Below are 11,495 nucleotides of genomic sequence, written 5' to 3'. Positions count from 1 at the left end.
AAGTGGGGTAGTCAGAGAGCAACTGCAATGGCTCAAAAGTCCAAAATGGCCCCATTCACACAGGAGGTGGTTGGTCAATGCTGGGTAATAGGTAAGATTTCTTTTAGGACATATTGGTCCTTCTGCTCCTCCCCCCTTTAATTAGCATAATTTTACTTCTCAGGTATGAATAATGAATAAGAAGAAGGAAGAAAAAAAGGAAGGGGGGGGAGAGAAAGGAATGGAGGAAGGAGAAAAGAGAGTAGATAACAGGTAAGAAGAAGAAAAAAGTCAGATACTTCTGGCCAAGATGGAGGCATAGGCAGATATACTTTGCCTCCTCACACAGTCAAAAGAAGGTCAACAACAAATTTAAAAACAAAAACCAATGAGATCTACCAGAAAACTGAATTGTATGGAAGTTCAACAAACAAGGAGTTAAAAAAGAAACATTCATCTAGACCAGTAGGAGGGGTGCAGAAAGGCAGTCAGGGTGGAGAGGACTGGTAGCAAGGTAGCAGCTGGAGGACTGGGCAGGTAACATGGTAGCTGGTGGTCCCACACTGAGTGTGGAAAAACCAGGAGGAACAACTGGGGAATGAGACAGATGGCACAACCCAGGGTTCCAGCACAGGAAAAGAAAGCTTCACAACCTCTGGTTGTAAAACCTGTGGGGGTTGTGGCAGTGAGAGAGACTCCCAGCCTCACAGGAGAGCTCTTTGGAGACACCCACAGGGTCCTGAAATGTACACAAACCCATCCACCTGGGAATCAGCACCACAGGGAACAAATTTGCTTGTGGATACCTGGGGAAGTGACTGAAAGTCAGCAGAGAGCTGACCAAGTGGCATTTTTCCCTCTTTGATCCCTTCCCCACATATAGCACCACAAGCCAGCAATGTGAGTTACCCCAAGCTGGTGAACACCTAAGTCTCCACCCCTTACTATATAATAGGTGCTCTTAGACAAAGAAATATGGCCCAAATGAAAGCACAGATTAAAACTCCACAAATAGAATGAAGCAATGAAGGGATAGGCAACCTATCAGATGCAGAGTTTCAAACACTGGTACTCAGGATGCTCACAGAAATGGTTGAGTATGGTTGCAAAATACAGGAAAAAGTGAAGACTATGCGAAGTGAAATAAAGAAAAATATACAGGGAACTAACAGTGAAGGGAAGGAAATCAGGACTCAAATCAGTGATTTGGAGCAGAAGGAAGAAATAAACATTTAACCAGAACAGAATGAAGAAACAAGAATTCAAAAAAATGAGGAGAAGTTTAGGATATTCCAGGACAACTTTAAATGTTCCAACATCTGAATCATAAGGGTGCCAGAAGTAGAAGAACAAGAGCAAGAAATCGAAAACTTATTTGAAAAAATAATGAAGTAGAATTCTCCCAATCTGGCAAAGGAAATAGACTTTTAGGAGGTCCAGGAATCTCAGAGAGTCCCAAAAAAGTTGGACCGAAAGAAACACACCCCAAGGCACATCATAATTACATTAAAGATTAAAGATAAGAAGAGAATGTTAAATGCAGGAAGAGAAAGGGAGACAGTTACCTACAAAGGAGTTCCCATTAGACTATCAGCTAATTTCTCAAAAGAAACCTTACAGGCAAGAAGGGGCTGGAAAGAAGTATTCAAAGTCATGAAAGGTAAGGACCTGCATCCAAGATTATCTATCCAGCAAAGTTATCATTTAGAATGGAAGGGTAGATAAAGTACTTCCCAGACAAGGGCAAGTTCAAAGAATTCATCATCACCAAGCACTTATCATATAAGTTAACGGAACTTATCAAAGAAAAAGAAGAAGACCAAAAACTATGAACAGTAAAATGACAACAGATTCACAACTATCAACAACTGAAACCAAAAACCACAAAACCAAAACCAAACTAAGCAAGCAACTAGAACAGGAACAGAATCACAGGAACAGAGATCACATGGAGGGTTATCAGTGGGGTAGTGGGAGGGGAAGAAGCGGGAAAGAAGAAAAAAGAGACAAAAAGACCAGATTGCTCCACTCTCCTCCCTTTTCCTTTCTTCCAAGTCTCTTTTCTTCCCTCCCCTCCCCTGCTCCTGAAACCATGATGCACCACCTAGATGCCCTTTAGCATCATGGGTGGCCTTCTTCAGCTGCTGGAATGATGGGCACAGAAAGCCCACAGCTGAGGCCCTCTCCGGGCATAGCCCATGGCCTAAAGGAACTTGCTCAGCCAAAGCTATGCCCTCTCTCCAGGGGTAGCCCACATTAATGGCTGCTCAGTGGAAGGATACAGAGATGCTGCCTTTGCCATGATTCAGAATAACTCAGAAAGGCCACCTCAGCTCCAAGCTTCTCATAGAACCACCTGAATCTTTTGTCACACCAGCACCTCTTCCTTTTCCCAGTATTGCTTCCATATTTCCGGAAAGGTGCAGGGTGAGCACTCTTCACTGAGCTTCCTGCATACCACTGTCCTCTCAGCTTCATTCTTAGAACTCCTAAGACTCTCTCTTCCTCTTTCTCTTTCAAAACGTTTCGTCTCTTTGCATTCAAATTTCAAAAAAAGCTTTGTCAAGGAAAAAAACTCTGAGTATATTTGCTACCAAAAGACTTTAACTTAGGCCAAAAGTGTCTCATCTTTGTAATCTCTATATTGTACAAATTCTTCACAGGCTCTAGTATGTAACTGCCTTATCAATAAATGATGTCAAGTATATTGATATTTGGTGGGTGAACGTATATGAGAAGGAAAATACACTATACATTTTGATAATGTTACCACATAATTAGTAAAAACATAGCAGAACATGAATGCATTGATTTCACAATCTTCTTTAAAAAAATGGTGGAAAAAATTCTTAGGAGCACTAAAATTAATCATTCATGCATAGGTGGAAACTATGGATAAATCTGAAAGCAAAACAAAAACTATTTTGCTTTCAGTCTTCTGATTTGTCAAGAGGAATTTGGATTAGGAGACTTGGGAAAGGAATTAATATTTGTCAAGCATCTACTTTGTTCCAGGATAGCTTGTAGTGCCTGAGAGATAGGTGTCACTGTACTGATTTTACAGAGGGAAAAACTGAGGGATGGGGATGTTAAAAAAAAGGTTGCCAAAGTCGCATGGCTACATACATGCAAAATTAGATTTGAAACACAGTTGCTCTGACTTGGTGCTGCACCCTAAAGTATAAAGAAGCATCACCGGACTCTCTTGCTGAAAATGAATCAACTATTTTTCTTTTGACACAACTCTAAGGAAGCTCAGAAACAATCATCAAACTTACTTTGTGTGGCATTGGAAATTCCTCAGTATTTAAGAAACAGAATTCTACACCTTGTAGAAACAAAATTTGACACATAGACCCTGGTTCTTTCTATGTTATATTTCAGTCTACATATTTGAAGTGTGAACAATCCTTCTCAGAAATATCATCATAGTTTTGCTTACTACAAGCCACCCATGACCATCAACCAAAGTCAGAATCATAGGCACTTTCCTTGTCTCCTTCCATGATTCAGTCAGGGAGGCAAACTGAAATCCCCAGGTGCTCATTCTGTCTGGTAAATTTCTCAATTTGTAACACCCAGGAAGGACTTTTGTCGTTCTGTCCAGGATGAGTTACCCACAGCAATTCTTTTCCTTATGCAAGGATTAAAACTATGATAGAAAAACAAAGCCACTAGTCTTATTTGTCATAGATCTTGTTGGACCTTCAGGAATTGAAGGATTATGTGAAGGGGCCACACCCAGAGGCAAGCAGAAAAGTCTGGGAGCATAAAAGACATTCCTTATACATTGAAATTGCTGGATTGAGACAGTAACATGGAGTAGGTTTTAGCTGACACATTCAATTCCCAGTGATTTAATACATAAGAGAGTTTTAGGTGGATAGTGGAGTGAAAAGAGTATGTCAGGGTTTGTAAGAGGAAAATATTAAGGCATATCCCTAGAAGTCATACATTGGATTAGTTTTTCCCAGATGTGTTAGTCCTTGAGTTTGCTAATGACAGGATCAAAAATTGGTGAGTTCAAACCATCACTGCAGTTTTTGCTTAGGTTATACATCAGTAATGCATTGTGATTCATCTTCTTTATGGAATGATCAATTATGGCCTGAGCATGACAAATAGAATGGCAAGGATATTACAAATAGGTCTTATTCTAGGATTTATGAACAAACTAAACTTACAAATCTTGCTTTTAGGAAAAAGAAAGATCTTGAATAATGATACAGAAAAGTATACCAGTAATTTTTAGTACTTTACAAACCATATGTTTCACCCACCCAAAGGGTACTTAATATGCTTTCATTTATTATTATCAGGCACTTAGTCAATGAGTGTGTTGGGGCTGATATGAAAAATCAGGCTTTGATTAAAACACTGAAATTGATCATTTAAACATTTATGGTGATTTGGTTTGTTTTTTGTTTGTTTTTCCCCATGATTATTGTAAAATTCATATGTTCAAACAAATACAAAAGTAGTATTTAAGATAACAAAAAAAGACCTCAGAAGTTTAACATATATTTTAAATTTTAAGGTATTTTATGCTTTCTGTACTGCTGGAAAATTGTCAGGAAACCCATGTTTTGAATCTACTCTGCGTTTTTCATATCTTTGTATCTATCTCTGTTTCTCTTTCTGTGTATTACATATATACTAATAAATAATAAAAAACATATATTATATTAATCTAATTGATATGCCATGTATAAGGAAATGAAAAGATGTAGAATAACAGGTTACATATAGGTATGTTAATAACATATTAACATATATTGATATGTACAAATACATGCCGATATAAACATATACAAAGGGGGTACCCCTAAAACCTGCAATTATCTTCTGGAGGGCAGGCCCCTTGTAGTACAGGCTTCCCCCTACTAGGTGAGTGTTCTAGGAACCCACCTGTATCCGTGTACCAGCTGGCATTGTTGTCAGATGCTGCGTTCTGCTTCAGGGAAATTTTTTTGAAGACTCCTTCAACGCATTAGCCCATTTCATGATGGATGATTTACTAGTGCACCTGCCCACACTGCAATGAGTGTTCAGCAGTTTTTGACCAAAACCAGCATGACCCCAATGCCCAGTCCTCCCTATTCACCTAATAGGCTCCCTAAACAAGCCCTGAACACTTGTTTTTGTTTCCTTGGACGAAAAAAGTCCTCAAAGGGAAACATTTTGCCAATGTGGAAGAGGTGAAACAAAAATCAGCAGATGCACTAAAACACATTAAAATTAATGAGTTCAAAAAGCATTTGAGCAGTGGAAGAAGAACATCTCAACAGGTGTATTGCATGAAATGGAGAGTACTTTGAAGGTGAATAAAAATTAAACATGTAAGAATAAATACACTGTTGGGGACCACCCTGCCTGGTGTCAGGAAGCTGTAACCCCCTGTGACTTAGGCTGAGTGAGAGACCTCCGGACCAGGAGCCACTAAGGAGACAAAACTTATTTCCCTGGCATGAACACTGCCTGTTTTGTGCCTGACCTCCTAAGCTTGATCAGTTAGCTAATGACGGGTAAGATTTCCCACAGAGGGAATTGCCTGAGACAGGCATGATCATGTAGAGGCCTCTGGGAAGAGACTCGGGGCTGTGGAAATGAAGGGGTGATGGACATCAACCCCTGCCCCCTTGGCTTTGTCAAAGCCTGAGTCCTTGCTCTTAGAAGTGAGTAATCCAAGTCTCCTGGCTGCCTTTGTCTTCTCTGTTAACTCAGGCCTGCGGAAATAGCAGGGGCGGTGCAGCCTAGATCAGAAACAGCAGACCCCCTGGGACATAGAATATGCAAGATCCTGTGAGATCTGTTTGCTGGAGGATGTTATTAGATTAGAATTTGAAGGCACAGACAGGAAACCAAAACTGCCCTTTGAGCCCTGTTACTCCTTTCAAATGTTAAAACTCCAGTCTCTGCCCAGAATCACAGTGGGGGTTCTGTCTGCACCTTTGTAAGTCACCTACTTCTTTTGATCTTTTCTGCCAGACTGGGAATCCACAAACTAAATCTGTATTCTCAATAAAAATCTGCTTGGGAATGGAGACAGGGCGCTCTCCACTAGAGAAAGTGGCCATTCTGTCCCTTTTCCCCCACAGGATTGATTATCTCTGTGTATGTTTTTCTCGTGTTCCGACGAGCATCCGCAGTAGAGATGGATACTGCTGGCCAGTATCCTACACAATACAGCATTTTTATAAGTAAATTCTGGGGTTTTTTGGTTCCTCCCTCATGTACTATATTAATTCAATTGGGGTGTGTGTGTGTGTGTGTGTGTGTGTGTGTGTGTATGCATACTAATTGGATCAGTCTTTTTCTTTTTTGTTTTCTTAATTCTACTAAGAATGAACTAGAGAAACAGTGGGACTTGTTTAACCTAGCTCATGCATCTGTTAGAGCACTTACTATGTGCTGGGTAGCACTGTCCCAGGAACTGAGTTGAATATCATAAACTTTGTCTTTGGCCTGATGGAGCTTACAGTGAGGTTAGAATAAACATTAAATAAATGACCACATATATACTTGTATAGTCTCTAGAGACCTTATAGTTATGTTGGTGACAGAATGTTATTAAATAAAAGAACAAAGCTTTATGAGTGAATATACAAAGGGCTTCAATATGATGAGGGAAAGAGTCAGAGAAAACTTAAATGATAGGTAAACTGACCTCAGAGGAAGAGTGGGAGTTAGCCAGGTGAATGGGGCATAAGTGTTATAAGCTGGGGGTGGGGCAGGGCTGTGAAAGCCATAGGTCTTGTTGGATTACTTGTAAACAAGAAGGAGAAAAGTGGGTAAAGAAATTGAATTTTGTACTTACCATCAGCAAGGTTATTGATTTTAGGACACTGACAACCTGAGGCTTAGGATAATTTATTAATTTATTAAGCCAGTCTGTATCAGGTGTGGGAGATTCAGAGGGAAATGAAATATGGTTGATATTCTGGGAAAGCTCTTAGGAAAGGAAGGAAGGGAAACCAATAAACAAGTAAAAGCAATGCAATATTTGCTATTCAAATAAATTCAAATGTCTTGAAGATGTTAAGGGAACATCGAAATAGAAAACTTGAATTCTGCTGGGAGTGTCAAGGAAAACATTGTGGAAGATGTATTGTTTGAGCTGAGTGCAGAAGGATGAATACACTTCCTCCTAGAGGCAGAAGAGTAAAGCCACTTCCAGGTAGAGGCCCTAGCAAACTAGGAAACGCAAAGGCATAGACCCAGGAAAGAACTAAACCCCTGACTGCATAGATGAGAAGGAAAAGTAATGCTGAAGGAGGAGCCAGGAGTTGGATGAAATTGAATATAATTTGCCATGCTTTGCAACTTATATTTCACGTCTAGGAACTAGGAAGCCAGCTGAGGATCTAAGGTAAGGAAGTCTTACCCATTTGTGTTTTCTAAAGAACACAGCTGGTGCATGAAGGGGTAACTGGAAAGGCTGAGCTAATGCAATTGCATTAGTTCTCTGATGCCAGAGAGGAGTCAAAGAAGAGCATAGTTAATTTTCAAAATAAGGTTGAACTAAAGAAAAATACAATTTTTACAATATAAGAAGGAAGAAACAGCATGAGTAAATTTTTTAAATCTTTTATTTTTTCCAAAGAATGAAAGAAGTGCTATAAACCAATGGGACACAATTTTAACATAGTAAATGTGATGAATCTGTAACTCTTTATAACAAAATGGTCAAAAGATACAACATAAGCATCTGCAAATCTTAGCAGTGTTGTGTATTTTTTGAAAACTAGGTGATGAGTTTACATTCAGATAGTCAAATATATTTTCAAGACCTTCAGAATACAGATCATGCTAAGTTTGCTTTATTCTTTAAAAAAACTAAAAGAATGTATTTCTATAAAAACTAGCCATAATTAATTTACTTATTTCCTATCTTCTTCATTCAAAGCAGATATTTTGGGACTAAAACTATAGCACTTCTAATAAAATAGTTAATAAATACAATATAAAAACCAAAGTTTAATGAGTAAGTCATGACATTATGCCATACTAAGAAGACATCAAATGTCTAAAGTTATAGGAAAGAATATATTACTCCCAATTATGCAAGTCAAATATTTAGACATTCTAAATAAGGGAATATATTCTGCACTGATAACTGTGTCATGTGCCTAGCATTCTAACATAATGTAACTTAAGTAGGATCCCAGGGTAAAGAGTAAGGAAATTCTCTAATATATTCCTTAAGAAACAATGCTAAAATAGTTACAATTTCATAAGAAGAGTGGGGTAATGGTTTAACTTCATATATAGCAGTCTAAAGAAATATCATTCACATATTAAATCCACAGTTTTTTCAATAACATTCTAGGAAACATAGTCTAGAAATAAACTAATTGCCTTGAAAGAGGAACAAACCATGATTCTTGACTCACTATTAAATCAATTGCCAATGATTTCAATACATAGCAGATAAAGTAACAGCAAACACAGAGTAGTAAATACTATGTAAAATACTTCATAAGATGAACAGAAAGCTGCAGACACAAACATAGGTGCCTCTTCCCAACCTTCCCTCAAAGTGAGGAATTCATGGTGAAACCTAACTCAATGCAGGAGATTAGGTCTTTGTAATTTTTGTCTTCTTTCCGTCCAGAGATCCCCAGAAAACTGCTCTGCTGAACAGCTGGGCAATTTTTCCCATGCGTGATCCTGCTCTTAGTTTTTCTGCTTTCTACTGTTGAGAAAAAAATACCAGTTTAACCAAATTTCCAAACTCCTGTATACTCCAACTAGTTTGCAAAACACAGAGCTTAAGATCAACAAAGAGCAAAGGGTGGACTCAAGGAATATACTAACCAAATACATACATCTTAGTCATGAATTCTGCATAATCACTTAGGTAGGCTATTACATGCAAGATTATTGATAAAGATTTTCCCAGGGCATTCGGGAATAACTTTCCCTTTTCTCCTTTTATTTCAAGAATGGGCTGGGAAGTAGTAGCCAAACACATGCAGAGAATACCAACCTTGCAAAGGCTGCACTCCAAGACAGATTTAAAAAACCGCAAAGATCAAAGTGCCAGGTACCTGCTCAGAATTTTCTGGATGATTTTCTTGACCAAAGGGGCTTCTGGGTCCAGGCAGACTTCCTTCCCGTTCTTCAAGGTGGCTCTGCAGGAAAAAAAAAAAAGAAAAAGAAAATGAGGGTACGCCCAGGAGCTGCAGGGGCTGAAGTCCCAGGCAATGTCACAACGGACACCGGGGTGTACGAGGACTTACATCAGTTCCACGTTGGGGCACTGCGGGCCTGCAGGGATCATCTCCAGATTACTGATCATTTTGGGATGAACCGTGGGTGTGATGGATAAACACTGGCAACGCAGCTCTCTCACGAAGAACGAGGAAGGACCAGCTGGGACAGAAAGAGAGACACTGTTATAGAGGAGGTTGCTGGGAAGCTTCCCTGCAGTAAGCTTGGCTTCGGACATCTCCCCGAGCCCAGGACTGCGCTGCTGCAGAGGCGGGGGCGCACGGCTCTGTCGGGTGCTTCCCGGGGGCTGTGAGCTCTCACCGCTGGCCAGGGGCCTGGGAGGCGTCAGCAGCAGCAGCGCCAGCAGCACACAAAGAGATCCCGAAGGGCCGGGGATGCGGGTAGCGAGACTCATAGCGAGGAAGAGGGCGCAGCGAGAGGGCACGAATTCAAGAAGGAGGAGGCGCGAGGATTTGAAACTCCAGAGCACTGTGGAGTCCCCAAGCCCTCTTCATCCCTTATATCGACCTTTGCTCCTTCCCCCAGGCAGGAAATTCAAGCTTTAAGATGCTTGGGAAATTCCCTAGACTGAAGGGGCGGAGGTTTGGGGGAGGGGGGTGGAGCGGGGGAGAGTTGATGAAGGAAGGGAGTTAGGCAGCTGGAGCTGGGAAGAAGAGTAGGTGGGAGGAGTTGTCTATACCCTTCCACGGAGCACGAGGTAACCTGGCATCCCGGTGGAGAGAGCTGCTTGCTCCGGCCGGAGGTAAAGGGCAATCCAGTGGAGATTTGATCCTCTGGGCCAGCCAGGGCTACTGAAGCCCAGCTTCTCCTGGGGAACAGAGCCCTCTAGGAGTTGCCCCTCATCTCCATCTAAGGAGGAAGACTGGAGCCAAAGCAGAAAGAGGTCTGACTTTAGAAACATTGGTGGTCATCTTTAACTCGAATACATTATTACTGCTCGGGAAATGTAAGCTGCGACTACAACTGCACTAAAACTGAAAGCCCTACCTCTTCTTCTTACACGTGGGTCATTCTAGGTTTCACAAATTAGTTCATTATTCTTTGGACTTCAGCCAGCTTTAGAAGCCAAGATGGTATGATGAAAGTGTCTGTTTTCCCACTTTAAGTCAGTAGCAGGAAAAGGCTTCAAATTCAAGTCTGCTGGCTGGAAATCCTACACTTGTAGTTTAGCAAGTATATTGCTGTGCAAGATGATACCTTGCTTTCTGCAGTTCAACACACTTGAATTGGAAGAGGTATGTTCTTCTTTGGGGATGGGATGGGGTGGGGCGAGTGCAGGTTAAAGCAATGCCAGGGAGACCCAGCCTGCTCTAGCTATGGCTCCTTAGCCAGGTGTGTCATTGACCCAGTTCGGAGAAACTGTGGAAGGCTGATGGGCTTGAGGGGCTCATCAGGAAGTTTGGTCTACAGATTAGAATTAGTTTGTCAGCCAGACAGCACCCACTCTGGCTTCACTCAAACAACTTCATGGGAGGGAAGGGTGACTCACACACACAAACTTCTGGAACCATCTGACTTCATGATCAGTGCTGTGACCAAGGCCATTTTAGCAGGTTTGCTCTGGTCTGGAGTGAATCCAGAGCTACCCCTTGAAGTTGAGGGATGAGGTAGCTTCCAGCTTCCTTTCCCTCTCTTTCCTTTCTGCAGTTGGAACACCGAAGTTTTAATGACCAGGTCTTTTACATGTCTAAAACCATGGCATGCATATCTATGACATTGAAATAGCATGTCAGCTTTCTTTCATGAAAATCTAACAAGATACTCTCCTGGATTGTTCTCAAGACCCTTGTCCTCACAGTAGGTCAAGACAATCAGTAAACATAATGGCAATCATAAGCCAGTCATGGAACAAACTTCTTTTCTTCGTCCCCTGTGACCCTGGAGAATTTTATTAACTTCTTCACTCATCTTCATTGGCAGGACATCATCTCTATTGGTGAGCAAGGAGGAGGTGTCATAAACCATTAGAACACTTAGTCTGGAAGGGAAATTAAATTCTCTACTCGAGGAAGGTTCAGAGGTTTGGTCTCACTTTGTGGGAAGAAAAATGGGAAGGTCTCTCTCCTGCACAGCTTCCTGATACCATCAGCATCATACCTGACTCAGCTAATGCAATCCTTCATCCGTCTAGGGAGTGGCAATCTGGAAAAACAGCCTGCAGATTTATTATACTGACTTTTTAAAGATTAGCATGCATCTAAAGACAAAAGATAAATCTCACATAATGTGGATAAGACAAGACTTCAACAATGTGATTAAAACTCTTAGACAATTAAATTCAA

General features: G+C 40.9%; 1 protein-coding gene across 3 annotated transcripts; it reads right to left on the bottom strand.

Moving 5' to 3' along the window:
- Positions 1-7,550: 7,550 nt before the first annotated feature.
- Positions 7,551-9,734, bottom strand: CXCL6 (C-X-C motif chemokine ligand 6). Of its 3 annotated transcripts, none has more exons than XM_045858026.1 (4): positions 9,514-9,734; positions 9,222-9,354; positions 8,969-9,113; positions 7,551-8,671 (listed from the first exon to the last, which is right to left on the bottom strand). In XM_045858026.1, the coding sequence occupies exons 1-3, from the start codon at positions 9,605-9,607 to the stop codon at positions 9,014-9,016; spliced, it is 327 nt and encodes a 108-aa protein (XP_045713982.1). In that variant the 5' UTR covers positions 9,608-9,734; the 3' UTR covers positions 7,551-8,671; positions 8,969-9,013. The 3 variants fall into 3 exon arrangements, with proteins under 3 accessions (XP_045713982.1, XP_045713979.1, XP_045713981.1); XM_045858023.1 differs by having other exon boundaries at positions 7,551-8,674; positions 9,030-9,113; XM_045858025.1 differs by having other exon boundaries at positions 9,030-9,113.
- Positions 9,735-11,495: the final 1,761 nt, after the last annotated feature.

Source organism: Phyllostomus hastatus, unplaced genomic scaffold, assembly GCF_019186645.2.
Source record: "Phyllostomus hastatus isolate PE091 unplaced genomic scaffold, TTU_PhHast_1.1 phas_scaffold_1674, whole genome shotgun sequence".
Lineage (NCBI taxonomy): Eukaryota > Metazoa > Chordata > Mammalia > Chiroptera > Phyllostomidae > Phyllostomus > Phyllostomus hastatus.
This window is presented reverse-complemented; position numbering and strand designations above follow the sequence as displayed.